The 17,570-nt window shown below is 43.5% G+C and overlaps 1 protein-coding gene across 1 annotated transcript in view; it reads right to left on the reverse strand.

Moving 5' to 3' along the window:
* Positions 1–12,905, reverse strand: part of LOC120037654 (zinc finger CCHC domain-containing protein 24-like) — a 50,048-nt gene extending 37,143 nt beyond the window's left edge. The window contains exon 1 of the mRNA XM_038983650.1: positions 12,837–12,905. Coding sequence (XP_038839578.1) covers positions 12,837–12,905 — 69 coding nt within the window. The remainder of the gene's footprint in view (positions 1–12,836) is intronic.
* Positions 12,906–17,570: the final 4,665 nt, after the last annotated feature.

Genomic DNA, 17,570 nt, shown 5'->3' on the forward strand with positions numbered 1-17,570 from the left:
CTCACTCAAATTTCAAATGGAAATGATGCACAACTACAACCGTACGTTGTAAATTTGAAATATATGGGACAAGGTTTTACAGATTTACTCAGCATTCAGTACTTCAGGGTATGAGTAGCTTATATGGTGACAGAAATTGTAGTCTTGCGTAGCCATCCTTCCAAATATTGTGAGAAGGTTGTACTCCCAAGTCTACATGGACTGTAAAAATCCATTGGTTACTGAGTAAAAATATTTAAAGTTGACTTAAGTTGTTTTTTGAGGTATCTGTACTTTACTATTCATATTTTTGGACAATTTTTACTTTTATTCCACTACATTCCTAAAGAAAAAAACGTAGCAAAAAAAGAAACATCATCTCACTGTCAATTGCGTTTATTTTCATCAAACTTAACATGTGTAAATAGTTGTATGAACATAACAAGATTCTACAACTGAGACATAAACTGAACAAGTTCCACAGACATGTGGCTAACAGAAATGGAATAATGTGTCCCTGAACAAAGGGGGGTCAAAATCAAAAGTAACAGTCAGCATCTAGCGTGGCCACCAGCTGCATTAAGTACTGCAGTGCATCTCCTCCTCATGGACTGCACCAGATTTGCCAGTTCTTGCTGTGAGATGTGACTCCACTCTTCCACCAATGCACCTGCAAGTTCCCGGACATTTCTGGGGGGAATGGCCCTAGCCCTCACCCTCCGATCCAACAGGTCCCAGATGTGCTCAATGAGATTGAGATCCGGGCTCTTTACTGGCCATTGCAGAACACTGTCATTCATGTCTTGCAGGAAATCACACACAGAACGAGCAGTATGGCCGGTGGCATTGTCATGCTGGAGGGTCATGTCAGGATGAGCCTGCAGGACGGGTATCACATGAGGGAGGAGGATGTCTTCCCTGTAACGCACAGCATTGAGATTGCCTGCAATGACAACAAGCTCAGTCCAATGATGCTGTGACACACCGCCCCAGACCATAATGGACCCTCCACCTCCAAATTGATCCCGCTCCAGAGTACAGGCCTCGGTGTAACGCTCATTCCTTCGACGATAAACGCAAAATCGACCATCACCTCTGGTGAGACAAAACCGCGACTCGTCAGTGAAGATAACTTTTTGCCAGTCCTGTCTGGTCCAGCGACGGTGGGTTTGTGCCCATAGGCGACGTCGTTGCCGGTGATGTCTGGTGAGGACCTGCCTTTACAACAGGCCTACAAGCCCTCAGTCCAGCCTCTCTCAGCCTATTGCGGACAGTCTGAGCACTGATGGAGGGATTGTGAGTTCCTGGTGTATCTCGAGCAGTTGTTGTTGCCCTCCTTTACCTGTCCCGCAGGTGTGATGTTCGGATGTACTGATCCTGTGCAGGTTTTGTTACACGTGGTCTGCCACTGTGGGGACGATCAGCTGTCCGTCCTGTCTCCCTGTAGCGCTGTCTTAGGCGTCTCACAGGACGGACATTACAATTTATTGTCCTGGCCACATCTGCAGTCCTCATGCCTCCTTGCAGTATGCCTAAGGCACGTTCACGCAGATGAGCAGGGACCCTGTGCATCTCTCTTTTGGTGTTTTTCAGAGTCAGTAGAAAGGCCTCTTTAGTGTCCTAAGCTTTCATAACTGTGACCTTAATTGCCTACCGTCTGTAAGCTGTTAGTGTCTTAACGACTGTTCCACAGGTGCATGTTCATTAATTGTGTATGGTTCATTGAACAAGCATGGGAAACAGTGTTTAAACCCTTTACAATGAAGATCTGTGAAGTTATTTGGATTTTTACGAATTATCTTTGAAAGACAGGTTCCTGAAAAAGGGACGATTCTTTTTTTGCTGAGTTCATGTACTTTTTACTCCCATACATTTTCCCTGACACCCAAAAGTACTTGTTACATTGCGAATGCTCAGGCAGAACAGCAACATGGTCCAATTCAAGCACCTATCAATATATGTGTTGTCATCCCTACTGCCTCTGATCTGGCGGGCTCACTAAACACAAATACAGTGTTTGTAAATGTCTGAGTGTTGGAGTGTGCTGCTGACTGTCCCTAAATAAAATGTAATGAAAATGGCGCCGCCTGGTTTGCTTAATATCAGGAATTTGATGTATAGCATTTACTTTTTCTTTGTACTTTTACTCAAGTATAACAATTGAGTACTTTTTCCACCCCTGTACTTAAGTACATTTGAAACCAGATACTTTCAGACTTTTACTCAAGTAGTATTTTACTGGGTGTACATTAAGATATCTTTACTTTTACTCAAGTATGATAACTGAGTACTTTTCCCACCACTGAAAAAACTAGCCATTGACCTAGCAGAAACTGTTTAAACCTGATGTATAGGGTATGGGTGGGGCCATGTGACCTGGCCAGGAAAAACTACAAGGTTCATAACTAAGTCAGCTGGCCAGGAAAAACTACAAGGTTCATAACTAAGTCAGCTGGTCAGAAATAACTACAAGGTTCATAACTAAGTCAGCTGGTCAGGAAAAACTACAAGGTTCATAACTAAGTCAGCTGGCCAGGAAAAACTACAAGGTTCAAAACTAAGTCAGCTGGTCAGAAATAACTACAAGGTTCATAACTAAGTCAGCTGGTCAGGAAAAACTACAAGGTTCATAACTAAGTCAGCTGGCCAGGAAAAACTACAAGGTTCATAACTAAGTCAGCTGGTCAGAAATAACTACAAGGTTCATAACTAAGTCAGCTGGTCAGGAAAAACTACAAGGTTCAAAACTAAGTCAGCTGGTCAGGAAAAACTACAAGGTTCATAACTAAGTCAGCTGGTCAGAAATAACTACAAGGTTCATAACTAAGTCAGCTGGTCAGAAATAACTACAAGGTTCATAACTAAGTCAGCTGGTCAGGAAAAACTACAAGGTTCATAACTAAGTCAGCTGGTCAGAAATAACTACAAGGTTCAAAACTAAGTCAGCTGGTCAGGAAAAACTACAAGGTTCATAACTAAGTCAGCTGGTCAGAAATAACTACAAGGTTCAAAACTAAGTCAGCTGGTCAGGAAAAACTACAAGGTTCATAACTAAGTCAGCTGGTCAGGAAAAACTACAAGGTTCATAACTAAGTCAGCTGGTCAGAAATAACTACAAGGTTCAAAACTAAGTCAGCTGGTCAGGAAAAACTACAAGGTTCATAACTAAGTCAGCTGGTCAGGAAAAACTACAAGGTTCATAACTAAGTCAGCTGGTCAGAAATAACTACAAGGTTCATAACTAAGTCAGCTGGTCAGAAATAACTACAAGGTTCATAACTAAGTCAGCTGGTCAGGAAAAACTCTTGCCGCTAAGTATAGGAGCTGAAGATGCACAAGGGAAAACAGCAGAATTATCAAGATGAACAGAGGAGAATCACAGAGGAGAATCACACTACTTCTCTCCCATCATTTTACTGTGATAGAAGGTGTCTGGAACGTTGTGACTCCTTCAGGTTTGTTCAACCTGATTAAGTCTATTTGGACATATGGGGAATGTTTTATGGAATTCCATGCAGCAAGGTTGAATGGGTTTACTGTAAGTGTCAGATGAAGTGCGTGCGTGTGGGTGGGTGGATAGAACTGTATTTCGAAGCAGGTGAATTGAGGTTCACTTTAGCTTCAAATCCCAGATAAGATGTACCTTGGAAAGAGTGACTTCCACTTGCATCAGTATTTCAACCAGTGTAAATGGATTATGACTATGTACTTTGAAGGCATGTGTCCCAAATGGCCCCCTATGTCTTATAGAATGCACTACCTTTGACCAAAGCCCTATGGTCCCTGGTCAAAATGGTGCACTATATAGGGAATAGTGTGCCTTTTGAGACGCATCCAAGAGTATTAATATATCAAGCAGAATCCCCACAGAATAAGCTGCTCCCTCTTGTGCGGTGGACTGTGGCGGCACGAAACATAGATGGAATGAATGGTGAGAAGTGCTTATGAAATATGGATATGAGAGAGAGCAGAGAGGAGAGGGCTCTGGATGTTGACACTCAACTGCAGTCAGCACTTTTAGTTTATCCTCAAATTTGACATGAAGTTACTTCAGATATCTCACCCCTTCACTTTAGCCTCAAAGTAGGGCTAAATCATCGACCTTGGTGTACAGTATGTTACCCATCTGTTAAATTTTGATGATTATTTACTTATTTTGTGTGTGTGTCAGGAAGTAAACAACTAGTGAATAGTTATGGTTCCTCTAACTAACTTAATAAGGTGACGTATGAATGGTTAGACGGCTGCAGGCGTAGCTATTCCAGTAGTAACCACAGCGATGTTTAGAGAGTCAAAGACCTGGTGTTTACTCCTACCACATTCAACCCACTGACCTAACCCACTGACCTATCTTCCTTACCCATGATGCAAACCACACATCACACAAACCAGCTCCAACCAAATGAAAATAAATACGGTAATGTTGTGGTTGACTGAGATGTGAGGGTTTATATTGAAGACGCAAAACTTTACGCTTGGTTCTCTGTGTGCACTGGAGGCTTGTCGGGTCTTATTTTGTAGTTAACCATGCAGCAGTACTTAGCTGTGCATGGTAACTGCAGCTAACAATTACATTCTCTATCAAATCGGTTTCAAAATAATTACAGTGTAGGTACAGTAAGTAATAGTACCATCAAATAAACAATTCCTTATATTGACATGGTATCTCTGCAGCTTTTTTTTTTTAGCTGCTCAGATAGCAGATGTTTAAAGTTGGTGAGGGAAATAAAAGTCTCCAACTTCAGTGATTTTTGCAATTCGTTCCAGTCACAGGCAGCAGAGAACTGGAAGGAAAGGCGGCCAAATGAGGTGTTGGCTTTTGGGATGATCAGTGAGATATACCTGCTGGAGCGCGTGCTACGGGTGGGTGTTGTTATCGTGACCAGTGAACTGAGATAAGGCGGAGCTTTACTTAGCATGGACTTATAGATGACCTGGAGCCAGTGGGTCTGGCGACGAATACGTAGCGAGTGCCAGCCGACTAGAGCATACAGGTCGCAGTGGTGGGTGGTATCAGGTGTTTTAGTAACAAAACGGATGGCACTATGAAAAACTGCATCTAGTTTGCTGAGTAGAGTATTGGAAGCTATTTTGTACCGGGAAAAACTACAAGGTTCATAACTAAGTCAGCTGGTCAGAAATAACTACAAGCTTAAAGTAAAGCTTGACTGGATCTCTGTAATACTTCTCTATCAAGCTTCTCTATAACCAGACAAAGTCAAATGGAGAGTGATTGATTGAACATGAGTGTTGTCATGCTGGAGGAAAAAGCTGGTTTGCATGAATACTCAAGCCCAGCTTAAGATCAGCATAGTCCTTGTTAGTTATAGTGGTGAGATTCTCTCTCTCTCTCTCTCTCTCTCTCTCTCTCTCTCTCTCTCTCTCTCTCTCTCTCTCTCTCTCTCTCTCTCTTTCTCTCTCTCTCTCTCTCTCTCTCTTTCTATCTGTCTCTCCCTCCCTGTCTCTCTCTCCCCCTCTTTCTCGCTCTCTCTTGCCCCCCTCATCTTTCTCCCACCCCCTCTCTCTCTCCCTGTCAGCCCCCCTCTCTTCTCTTCAGCATCAAAGGAGAGCCTGGAGGCCATAGTTTCTAATATTGTCTCGGAGTCCTTGTTTTTCACCAAACTACTGAGGAAACATCAAAGTGAGTTTGAAGAGTGGGATCATCCAAACAGCACAGTGACAGGACCATCTTATTTAAGTGATAATGCCCGAGAAGCAGGTGTTTTTTGGATATATTGGCACGGGTGTTGTTAGGTCCGAGATGAAGTCAAGGGCCGGCAAACCGTGCCAATATATCCTCCAAACACCGGCTTCGAGGGCATTATCACATTTATTTTATTTACTTTTTTATTTTTATTTCACCTTTATTTAACCAGGTTGTCAGGATTTGGCCAGGATTGTTCCGGTTTTGGCCACTAGATGCCCCCATTGTGCTTTTTTGACCCTTTTGTTTTCCCTTGTTTCCAGTTATTATTTGCACCTGTGCCTCGTTTCCCTTGAATGTATTTAAACCCTTCGTTTTCCTCAGTTCTTTGCTCTATGTTTGAATGTTAGCACCCAGCCCCAGCAATGCTGTGTACATTTGTTACTCCAGTTGGATTCTCTTGAGGTACTCTGTTTTTGTTCTTGTTTATTTATTTGTGATTATTTCTTTTGAGGTTTTTTCCCTGATGTATCTACCACCTTGTGGATTTACCTTTTGTCTTGGAGGATTACATTTTTTCTCTTGGAATTACTTTTGACGTTGTGGATTTATATTTTTGCCTGAAGTACTTTCCTTTTTACTTTATTAAAACACCGTCTCAAGTACTGCTGTGTCTGCCTCATATTCTGGGTTCTGCCGACTATTAGTGGCTCAGTTTACTAAGTGACTGTTTCTCACACCGGAGACCCGAGTTCGTAACCGGGTCCTGACACAAGTAGGTTAGTTGAGAACAAGTTCTCATTTGCAACTGCGACCTGGCCAAGATAAAGCAGAGCAATTCGACACATACACCAACACAGAGTTACACATGGAATAAACAAAACATACAGTCAATAATACAGTAGAAAAATAAGTCTATATACAATGTGAGCAAATGAGGTGAGATAAGGGAGGTAAAGGCAAAGAAAGGCCATGGTGGCAAGGTAAATACAATATAGCAAGTAAAACACTGGAATGGTAGATTTGCAGTGGAAGAATGTGCAAAGTAGAAATATAAATAATGGGGTGCAAAGTAGCAAAATAAATTAAATAAAAATAGTAGGGGAAGAGGTAGTTGTTTGGGCTAAATTATAGATGGGCTATGTACAGGTGCAGTTATCTGTGAGCTGCTCTGACAGCTGGTGCTTAAAGCTAGTGAGGGAGATAAATGTTTCCAGCTTCAGAGATTTTTGCAGTTCGTTCCAGTCATTGGCAGCAGAGAACTGGAAGGAAAGACGACCAAAGGAGGAATTGGCTTTGGGGGTGACCAGTGAGATATACCTGCTGGAGCGCGTGCTACGAGTGGGTGCTGCTATGGTGACCAGTGAGCTGAGATAAGGCGGGGCTTTACCTAGCAGAGACTTGTAGATAACCTGTAGCCAGTGGGTTTGGCGACGAGTATGAAGCGAGGGCCAACCAACGAGAGCGTACAGGTCGCAATGGTGGGTAGTGTATGGGGCTTTGGTGACAAAACGGATGGCACTGTGATAGACTGCATCCAGTTTGTTGAGTAGAGTGTCGGAGGCTATTTTATAGATGACATCACCGAAGTCGAGGATCGGTAGGATGGTCAGTTTTACGAGGGTATGTTTCGCAGCATGAGTGAAGGATGCTTTGTTGCGAACTAGGAAGCCGATTCTAGATTAAATTTTATTAATTAATTTATACAATTAAATAATTTATACAACGGGTAACCAACATACTCAAATAATGATTGACATATTTTCATTAAAAACGTTATTTTTACGAATTTATTCATACTATTTCATCCTTCCACAAGATATAGTCCAGAAATAAATCTAGGGTTGCTACCCAAGCCGGCTGGTCGTTCATTCTATTGGTCGGTTGCCAGAGACGCGACCCCATCTTTCAGTCTTTTTGTTCTGTATCTATGGACGAGACCCAGTCGTTCGTTCTAAATGTTCCATTGCCATACTGGCTGGCAACGTTCTTATCCCTTGTTGCTAGCTAGCCAACTACGACTAACTTACAGTCACGTCAAACAGTGCAGACAGAATAACAACAGTATCTGTATTTGTTTAAGCTGTTTTCTAGTGACATTTATTTGGGTACATCCATAACAATGAGATAATGAGGCTTGATTTCACATGGCATAGAAAATGTGGTCTCACATCAGGACACTGTTGTTCAGAGGAGCTAGCCAACAATACAGCTAACAAAATCACGTCAAACTGAAGGTGGAAGACTGCAAACTGGCTGCACTTGGTTTAGTTTTACCTTTTTTCAAATGACATTTCTTTGTAAACTCAGCAAAAAAAGAAACGTCCCTTTTTCAGGAACGTGTCTTTCAAAGATAATTCGTAAAAATCCAAATAACTTCACAGATCTTCATTGTAAAGGATTTAAACACTGTTTCCCATGCTTGTTGAATGAACCATAAACAATTAATGAACATGCACCTGTGGAACGGTCGTTAAGACACTAACATCTTACAGACGGTAGGCAATTAAGGTCACAGTTATGAAAACTTAGGACACTAAAATGGCCTTTCTACTGACTCTGAAAAACACCAAAAGAAAGATGCCCAGGGTCCCTGCTTATCTGCGTGAACGTGCCTTAGGCATACTGCAAGGAGGCATGAGGACCACAGATGTGGCCAGGGCAAAAAATTGCAATGTCCATCCTGTGAGATGTCTAAGACAGCGCTACAGGGAGACAGGACGGACAGCTGATCATCCTCACAGTGGCAGACCACGTGTAACAACACCTGCACAGGATCAGTACATCCGAACATCACACCTGCGGGACAGGTACAGGATGGCAACAACAACTGCCCGAGTTACACCAGGAACGCACAATCCCTCCATCAGTGCTCAGACTGTCCGCAATAGGCTGAGAGAGGCTGGACTGAGGGCTTGTAAGCCTGTTGTAAGGCAGGTCCTCACCAGACATCACCGGCAACAACGGGCACAAATGGGCACAATCACCGTCGCTGGACCAGACAGGACTGGCAAAAAGTTATCTTCACTGACGAGTCGCGGTTTTGTCTCACCAGAGGTGATGGTCGGATTCGCGTTCATCATCGAAGGAATGAGTGTTACACCGAGGCCTGTACTCTGGAGCGGGATCGATTTGGAGGTGGAGGGTCCGTAATGGTCTGAGGCGGTGTGTAACAGCATCATCGTACTGAGCTTGATGTCATTGCAGGCAATCTCAATGCTGTGCGTTACAGGGAAGACATCCTCCTCCCTCATGTGTTACCCTTCCTGCAGGCTCATCCTGACATGACCCTCCAGCATGACAATACCACCAGCCATACTGCTCATTCTGTGCGTGATTTCCTGCAAGACAGGAATGTCAGTGTTCTGCCATGGCCAGCGAAGAGCTCAGATCTCAATCCCATTGAGCACGTCTGGGACCTGTTGGATCGGAGGGTGAGGGCTAGGGCCATTCCCCCCAGAAATGTCCGGGAACTTGCAGGTGCCTTGGTGGAAGAGTGGGGTAACATCTCACAGCAAGAACTGGCAAATCTGGTGCAGTCCATGAGGAGGAGATGCACTGCAGTACTTAATGCAGATGGTGGCCACGCCAGATACTGACTGTTACTTTTGATTTTGACCCCCCTTTGTTCAGGGACACATTATTCCATTTCTGTTAGCCACATGTCTGTGGAACTTGTTCTGTTTATGTCTCAGTTGTTGAATCTTATGTTCATACAAATATTTACACATGTTAAGTTCTCTGAAAATAAACGCAGTTGACAGTGAGAGGATGTTTCTTTTTTTGCTTAGTTTATATTTCCATAAAAATGATGCCAGCTGATTCATGATTTCGACTGGCTGAGAAACGTTGCCTGCCTCTCTCTCTCGTCCCGACTCCCGACCCCTACACGTTCATTACTATGGGACAGGTGGAGATCGAATTTGAATATTGAAACATTGTTGCTATGACGGAGAGACAGACAGCAAGGTTTATACAAATCTCCGCTGTGGAAAACGAAATGTTAGTCTAAAAGAAATGTGAGATAATGTCTAGATGCTTTTTATAGTGGAGATCAAGTTTATAAAATGCCTGGCTGGGCTGATGAGACAGGGGATTGCGCAGTCAGATGGAACAGAGTAAATAGGCATTTTAACGTCATAGATTTGGCCGGTGGTAACTTGTGGAATAGACACCGGCTGGAATGCGGTTTTAACCAATCAGCATTCAGGATTAGACCTTCCCATTGTATAACATTTTATGCAGAACAGGGAGAATACCTGGTGTGGCTCGGAACTCACTGCTGTATTTCTGCATGGTTCATTGTGTTGAAATGCGTGTGGTTTCAGATTGTAATGTAACCCAGTGGAGGGTGTGTAGCCCTGTTTTCTAGAACTAGGCAATGCTTCTAAATGTCCTTTGTCATATTGTCACTTTATCTGGAACCTTTAAGCATATTTTCCCTCTTTTTAGTGTCATCCTTCATGCAGTCAAGACACACACACACGCACACACTCCGTTCGGACAGCTTCATTTGGAACAAGGTCATCCCAGCCCAGCATCCTTCTCTCTTCTGGGTGGTTCCTCTTGCAGGTTCTGGGTTGTTCTCCGACCTGCGCTCCCTAGTAACTGTCACATCTAGACGATGATTTATGCAAATGAGCTGTCAGGGGCTTGTGAGTCAGCAGCGATACGACGTGTGACCATTGCCAGGATACGAAGGAGAGAACAGCAAGGAGAGACGTTTATCAGGACACGAATCAGAACACAATGTTTGGGAGAAAGCTTGTAGCTATTACATTTTTTGAATTTTAGGACCCATGTAGGTATAAAAAATAAATAAAACAAAAATATAAAACAAAATATTGAATTTGGCCTTTCCTACCCTAGCCCATAGAAACACATTGAATAACACATTCATACATGCGAAACAGACAGTAAAAAAATAAACAATAAGGAATAAGGTTTTGAAGTGTCTGTCCTATATCTAGAAAAGCTCAGGAAATCTATATTTTTGGAAAACATATTTAACCTCTTTTTTTGGTTGGCACAAAACTACTTCCATAAAAAATTTTAAGCGGTACCCGGTACCTTCAGAAGAGTCCCATGATACCTGTGGGGGTTGTAGCAAAATGGAGAACACCATCGTAATCGTGAGAGTTTCCCCTTTCCATAGTAGGGTTATATTAGTTTGTAGCCCAAATGGTTTGGACGCTACAGACAGAAGTTGCACGTTGGCACATCGGCGGTACCGACTAGTCCTTTGGGGCTTGTGGGGGTCGCAGACCAAAACGGAGAACACCACCGTCTTTATGAGAGTCTCATCTTTCATAGTGGTCATATTAGTTAGGCCAAACCGTTCGGAAGCTACAGAGGTTTTCGGGGTCTGACAAACTTTCCACCGCAGATGCAGAAGGTCGACAGAGGCGGATGCGGTGGATTGAGATGCAGCCCATACAAAAAAACAAATATCTCTAGTTTAAACTGACGGATTTTGATGGCGAGTTTTTTATTATGTTAATTAGATTGACACACAGGTGGATTGATTAATAAATGACTCTAAACATACAGTTCAATCATGTGTTCATTATCAGATTTTTTTGTAACGTATAATATTTATTAGAAGAAGATATGCCACTTAGTAGATGCTTTCATCAAAGTAACTTACATTCATGCATGCATACATTTTTCGTGTGGGTTGCTCCAGCGGGATTTGAACCCACAACCCTTGGGTTTGCAATCAGATTTGGAATGAGAATTTCCTTGAGAGCTGAGAAGGTGAACCCCATTATACTGCCGCTGTTGTCTTTAGCCTGAGCGAAAGTCTGTTAAGTAGCCATAGCCAACTTGCTATCATTGTCTTGGTTGGTTAGACATGAGTTTGGCTAGGCAATGGTGCATGTCGATATTGAGGTCATTTCTATGCTTTGGAGAATCGGACTGTTTGTATCATTGTTGTGTTTGGACTGAATGTCATAGTTAGTTATGATGTAACTGTGTCTTCAGGTGCAGTTACATGACGTCCTGTGTGGATTATAGCAGTCATTACATCCAGATGTGTGGAGTTGAGATGAACCTCCTCCCTCTTCCTCTACAGATCTGCACCAAGGGGTTTAGCATCAGATTAGTAGCAGAACCTGGCCCTCGAGGTTTTCAGATGTTGCACTGATTTAAAGATTTCTAAGTAATTTACAAAAAATCTGTTGGAGTTTTTGTATGGGAAACAATGGTCCCTCTTCCCAAGGAATTTATGGTTGATTAGTTTAATCAGCTTGTGCTGGGTTAGAACAAAAATATGCAGATCTCCCTCTCTCTCTCTCTCTCTCTCTCTCTCTCTCTCTCTCTCTCTCTCTCTCTCTCTCTCTCTCTCTCCCTCTCTCTCTCTCTCGCTCTCTCTCTCTCTCTCTCTCTCTCTCTCTCTCTCTCTCTCTCTTTCTCTCTCTCCCCACATCTCTCTCTCTCTCTCTCCCCATCTCTCTCTCTCTCTCTCTCTCTCTCTCTCTCTCTCTCTCTCTCTCTCTCTCTCTCTCTCTCTCTCTCTCTCTCCCTCTCTCTCTCTTTTCTCCCTCAATCTTTATATTTCTCTCTCTCTTACTTTTTCTCCATCTTTCTTTCTCGTCCTCCCTCTCTCTTTTTTTTTTTTTTACTATTTCTCTTCAACTCCCCCCTCCCTCTCTCTCTCTTTCTCCCCCCTCCCTCCCTTTCTCCCCCTGTCTCTCCCTCTCTCTTTCTCTCTCCCCCCATGTCTCTCCCAGGGGGACTGTCACAGTCTCTTTGCTCTCCTGCCATATGCGATGTCTTTGCCAGCCCCAGCCTCACCCCAGGGCATATGATATAAGAGCTTTCATTTATTAAGGATTATATCAGAAACCCAAACCAGACCAAGGAGGTCCTGTTTCTGCTGACTGAAGGAGAGAGGGAGAGCGAGAGAGAGAGGGGGAGAGAGAGAGAGACAGAGAGAGAGAGAGAAACAGAGAGAGACAGAGAGACAGACAGAGAGAGAGAAGGAGGACGATATAGATGGTTCTTCTCTCCACCAGCAAAATGACTGAGTAGATTGCCCTTGTGTTGGTCAGAAACGCTTACATTGACTCTAATGGGGGACAAGCGTGTGCGACCTGCCGAAGGTTGTACTGGTAATTATGCCACTTAGGACTATTTGACAAGTAAGGTTGTATCGGCAAACAGACACGAGAGGGCATTCCAATATGAAATGCATTTCATTACCCCTCACCTCCTGCTGCCTGTCAGACAAGACAATATCAATCTCCTGTTCTCTTCTCTCACCGTGGAACACCTGCATATCCACAATGACCTAGTAGAGCTGGGTAGAACCAATAGAACATTTGGAACTATTTTCTGAGTTCTATTCCATTCATACTGTAGATCTTTGCTGTTTATTTCATCTGTCCTGGACACACTACGTAAACATAGCTGCACTTCACCAAATTTCGCAAGATTTTAGTTCTGGGTATCCGAGATTACTGTTTATTTGACTCTACAGGTCGTCATTGCAGATGGGAAGGAGTTCTTTATTATAGTAATACCTGGACATGTAAATAATGCTGCAAAACAGACTGTCCTCAAGAGGACAATGAAGTCCTTGAGGAAGATAATTGTATGGTCATAGCCCCATCGGTATCATCATCACTATCATCATCATTACCATTATCTCTAATGCTCATCTTCCTGAGAGAGAGAGATAAAGAGAGGTAGACAGACAAAGAGAGTGGGAGAAAGAGAGAGACAGAGAAAATGCAAGACAGTGTGTGTGTGTGTGTGTGTGTGTGTGTGTGTGTGTGTGTGTGTGTGTGTGTGTGTGTGTGTGTGTGTGTGTGTGTGTGTGTGTGTGTGTGTGTGTGTGTGTGTGTGTGTGTGTGTGTGTGTGTGTTTTGTGAGAGTCAGGGAGAAAGTGAGAGATAGACAGACAGAGCGAGAACCAGAGAGAAAGGAACAAAGAGAGAGAGAGGAACAGAAAGAGAGGAATGGTTTTGTGTTGAGCCCTGAGCAGCAGGCAGCTCTCTCTGAGGCTAACAACAGCAGCAGATGTGAGCAGGAAGACGCTGCCAGACAGAGAGAGGGTGTGTCCCAGATGGCACCCTTTTCCCTATATAGTGCACTTCTTTTGACCAGGGCCCATAGGGTATAGGATGCCATTTGGAACGCAGACAGAGAGAGAGGGCTGATGTAACAGTTTGCCGGGTGAAGGTGTTTCTGGTGCTCATTTCATTTGCTCCATGCAAGCTGTGAGCTATTGCAGGGGAGACTTAAACCTTGCTGTGTGTGCATGTGTGTGTGCATGCGTTTGTGCGTGCGCAGGTGTGTGTGTGTGTGTGTCTGTAGACTGTACAGCAGAATTCAGGGAGAAGCTCTCCAGCACTCAAACACCAGATGAGAATATAGTTACCATGGAAACACATGATTACTATGGAATGGAGTAATCATGTGTTTCTTTGGCACACTTCAGAGATAGGGGATGCGTCCCAATTGGCATCCTATTCTACAAAGTGCACTACTTTTGACCAGGACCCACAGGAACGTCAGAACGGCTGTGGTTTTTAATTTTATGTTTTTATGAATATCTCTAGCAACAACAGAATAAACACATTTTGAATTACATACCTACAGTATAAAATAGGAGAATATCCTCTTTCTAATGATGTCAACTTTATTTCTCAACTCCTAATATTGAGCGAATTACACTCACTGGAGCTAATTACACTAACTGGAGTATCTGACAGGCTTTGATAAAGCACCAGCGAATAGTGCCTCGCTCACATGCTAGTTGGAACTCTGAAATGTTCAACTTGCTAACTGGTTGAACGCGGCTCGTGTATAACTACAACCAGTAAGCAAGTAGGAGATTTCCAAGTGTTTTATTTCCGACTAGCACATGAACGGCATAGGCTACCAGTGCGGCAAGTCCCGCTGGCTGCTGGTAAGCTTTCTTGACTTTTTGCTAACACATAGCTAACCTTTGTTTAACCGGTTGCCGGTTTGCCTGGGAGGTGTTCCCTGGGCAAGAAAAAATTGAAGACCCCTGCTCTAGAGGCTACTAGCTATCGAGAGTTACCTTTCATCTCCTTGGAGGCTTGTTGCTTTTATACTGAGATCACGACAGGACACAGAAACATGGCGCCAACCAGCCAGCCAGCCAGCCTCCTGCCATGCAATAATAAGTGCTCATGGTTGGGAATGAGATACTACTTTACTTACTGCCGGTTGGGTTGGATATTAAAAATGAAATAGGGGGCTGTTAGCTGGGCAGGCTCAGGTGGAGCTTATCTGTTTTTGATTAAAAAAGAGGATCTGCTTCCATCTCGATACTCTGATAAATCAGCATGGCGCAGGCAGACAGATCTGGGCTTCACAGTAGACATGAGTGCTCCATGCAGGTCAATACACATTGAGACTGTGTTTCTCCTCTCAGACAACCCTACTACAGGATCTCTTAGCAGAGCAGCTGGGCCTCTGTTCTCCATATTGTGCCTGCTGCTCCATCCAGCTACACACACCTGTAGTGAAGTAATATTTATCATATATGTATATATACCTCACATGTGAATATGATAAGACTATGCAATTAATATGAACAAAGTCTATTAAACTGAATAGTATCTGAGTCCAGAAGATAAATAACAATGTGCATGCAGGTATTGTTGAGTCACGGTAATAGGCTATCAAGAAAGGTCTGAGAATTGTCTATCAAATAGATGTAATTACATTGTAAAAACATGGATTCACATAAACTTAAATTACAAGGCGTTACTCGCATTAACATAGCATTCATAATCTAGGCATGATCAAGAGAGAAGTCATGGCCTAAAAGGTCCATGTCATGGTGAGGAGAGGAGACAGTGTGGGTTCCTCACCACAGCAGGACAGGAACAAAGAGAAAGACCAAATGAATCTGAGTCCCCTTTATAACCATCTGATTGTTTGGATTAAAAATCCAAGTTGTAATCAATAGCATGTCATCACTGCTTCACAGAGGTTTGAGCGGCAGGTAGCCTAGTGGTTAGAGCGTTGGACTAGTAACCGAAAGGTTGCAAGATTGAATCCCTGAGCCGACAAGGTAAAAAAATATTTTAAAGATCTGTCATTCTGCCCCATGAACAAGGCAGTTAACCCACTGTTCCTAGGCCGTCATTGTAAATAAGTATTTGTTCTTAACTGACTTGTCTAGTTAAATAAAGGTTAGATAAAATAATAAATAAAAACAATAATGGAGGATGTGGAGAGCAACACAGAGAAGGCTGAATTACCACAGAGATCATATAGATGGCATAAAAGTTCTCCTCAGAGGACACGTTTCAGATAGATACCAAACATGAATACTATAGTATTACTCTACCACACGTTATACTAGTCAGTCCTCTGGGTACTGGAGAGAGAGAGAGGCATTTAATCGTATTGATGGGGGAAGGGCTGACTATCCCCTTAATAGAGTATTTTGTGTTTTGGGCCATTTGGCCTCAGGTGACAGAGCACATTTGGGTGCAGGACCTACCACACACAGACACACACACATATACACACACACGCACACACTCACATACACACATATACAACACACATACACACACACTCTTTCTCTCAGACTCACACAGGTTCAATGGCAGAAAATCCATAGCTTTTTCTAGGAGAGATTCCATTAGATAATAGATATGGAATCCATCTGGATTCCCACCTAATCTTCTCACAGGGTGCAGGATCAATACTGAGGTTGCGTGTGTGTGTGTGTGTGTGTGTGTGTGTGTGTGTGTGTGTGTGTGTGTGTGTGTGTGTGTGTGTGTGTGTGTGTGTGTGTGTGTGTGTGTGTGTGTGTGTGTGTGTGTGTGAGTGCGTGCGTGCGTGCGTGCGTGCGTGCGTGCGTGCGTGCGTGCGTGCGTGCGTGTTGGGAGAGCTGTAATGACACAGATTGGGCAGCCTTTCACTGGGCTGCCGTCAATCCGAGGGAGAGTTAATTGGTTGAAGACTGTTCTGAGTGAGGAAGGATTGTAGGTGTTGAGAAAGGTCATGTAGCAACACAAATAGAGTTTAGAGAGGTGCCTCATGTTTTGGAAGATGATAGAGTAGGTTTTTCATTTCTTTCAGGTAGGTCATTTTATAAAAGTTTAAATTAGATTTTGTCTACAGCTAAAAACACAATTTGCTCATAGTGTGTGTGTGTGTGTGTGTGTGTGTGTGTGTGTGTGTGTGTGTGTGTGTGTGTGTGTGTGTGTGTGTGTGTGTGTGTGTGTGTGTGTGTGTGTGTGTGTGTGTGTGTGTGTGTGTGTGTGTGTGTTACACCCGCAGATTTTCCGGAGTGCAGCCCGTCGTGGTTTCCTGTTGGACTTGCCAAGTGCAGTATTTACGGAAACTGTTGCCGGGCAAAATGTTCCAAACAGGGTTCCGTCTGCGGAACCTTGACTGAGCACCGTAAAGGTCAGTGTAGGGTCACCCAGAACAGGGACTGCCTTGCACACCAGTCAGTGCATGGTGGGTGGGACCATAGAAAAAAAATTATAATAATAATCTCACAGACTCTCGGCAACTTGACTGGAACACTCATGGGTACACTCAACATGGCCACCGGTCCACCCATCAAGGAAAGTTGACCTGAATGGGAACTGAGAACTGATCGTCAACCCCACCTCTGACCTCAAAACAGTATGCCTAAAAGCACCAGCAGGTGGCAGTATTCACAATGAATTCCCCTGCTATATAGGGAGGCCATCCCAATCCTGGAGTCTCTCTCTCTCTTTCTCTCTCTCGCTTTTTCTCTCTCTCTATCTCTGTCCTCTTTCAATGAATCCTCACACTCTTTGAGGGCCCTCCTCCACCCCTCCTCAGCCCTCTCACCATCCTAAAGGATTAACACTCACTTGGGTCGTTGGAGGACGATTTGGGTCACGGGAGAACAGTCAATTTCTTTTTGGGGTCTCAAACTGAGTGTGCAACATTATGTTAATATAAGCTTCATTTT

Source organism: Salvelinus namaycush, unplaced genomic scaffold (genome assembly GCF_016432855.1).
Source record: "Salvelinus namaycush isolate Seneca unplaced genomic scaffold, SaNama_1.0 Scaffold180, whole genome shotgun sequence".
Lineage (NCBI taxonomy): Eukaryota > Metazoa > Chordata > Actinopteri > Salmoniformes > Salmonidae > Salvelinus > Salvelinus namaycush.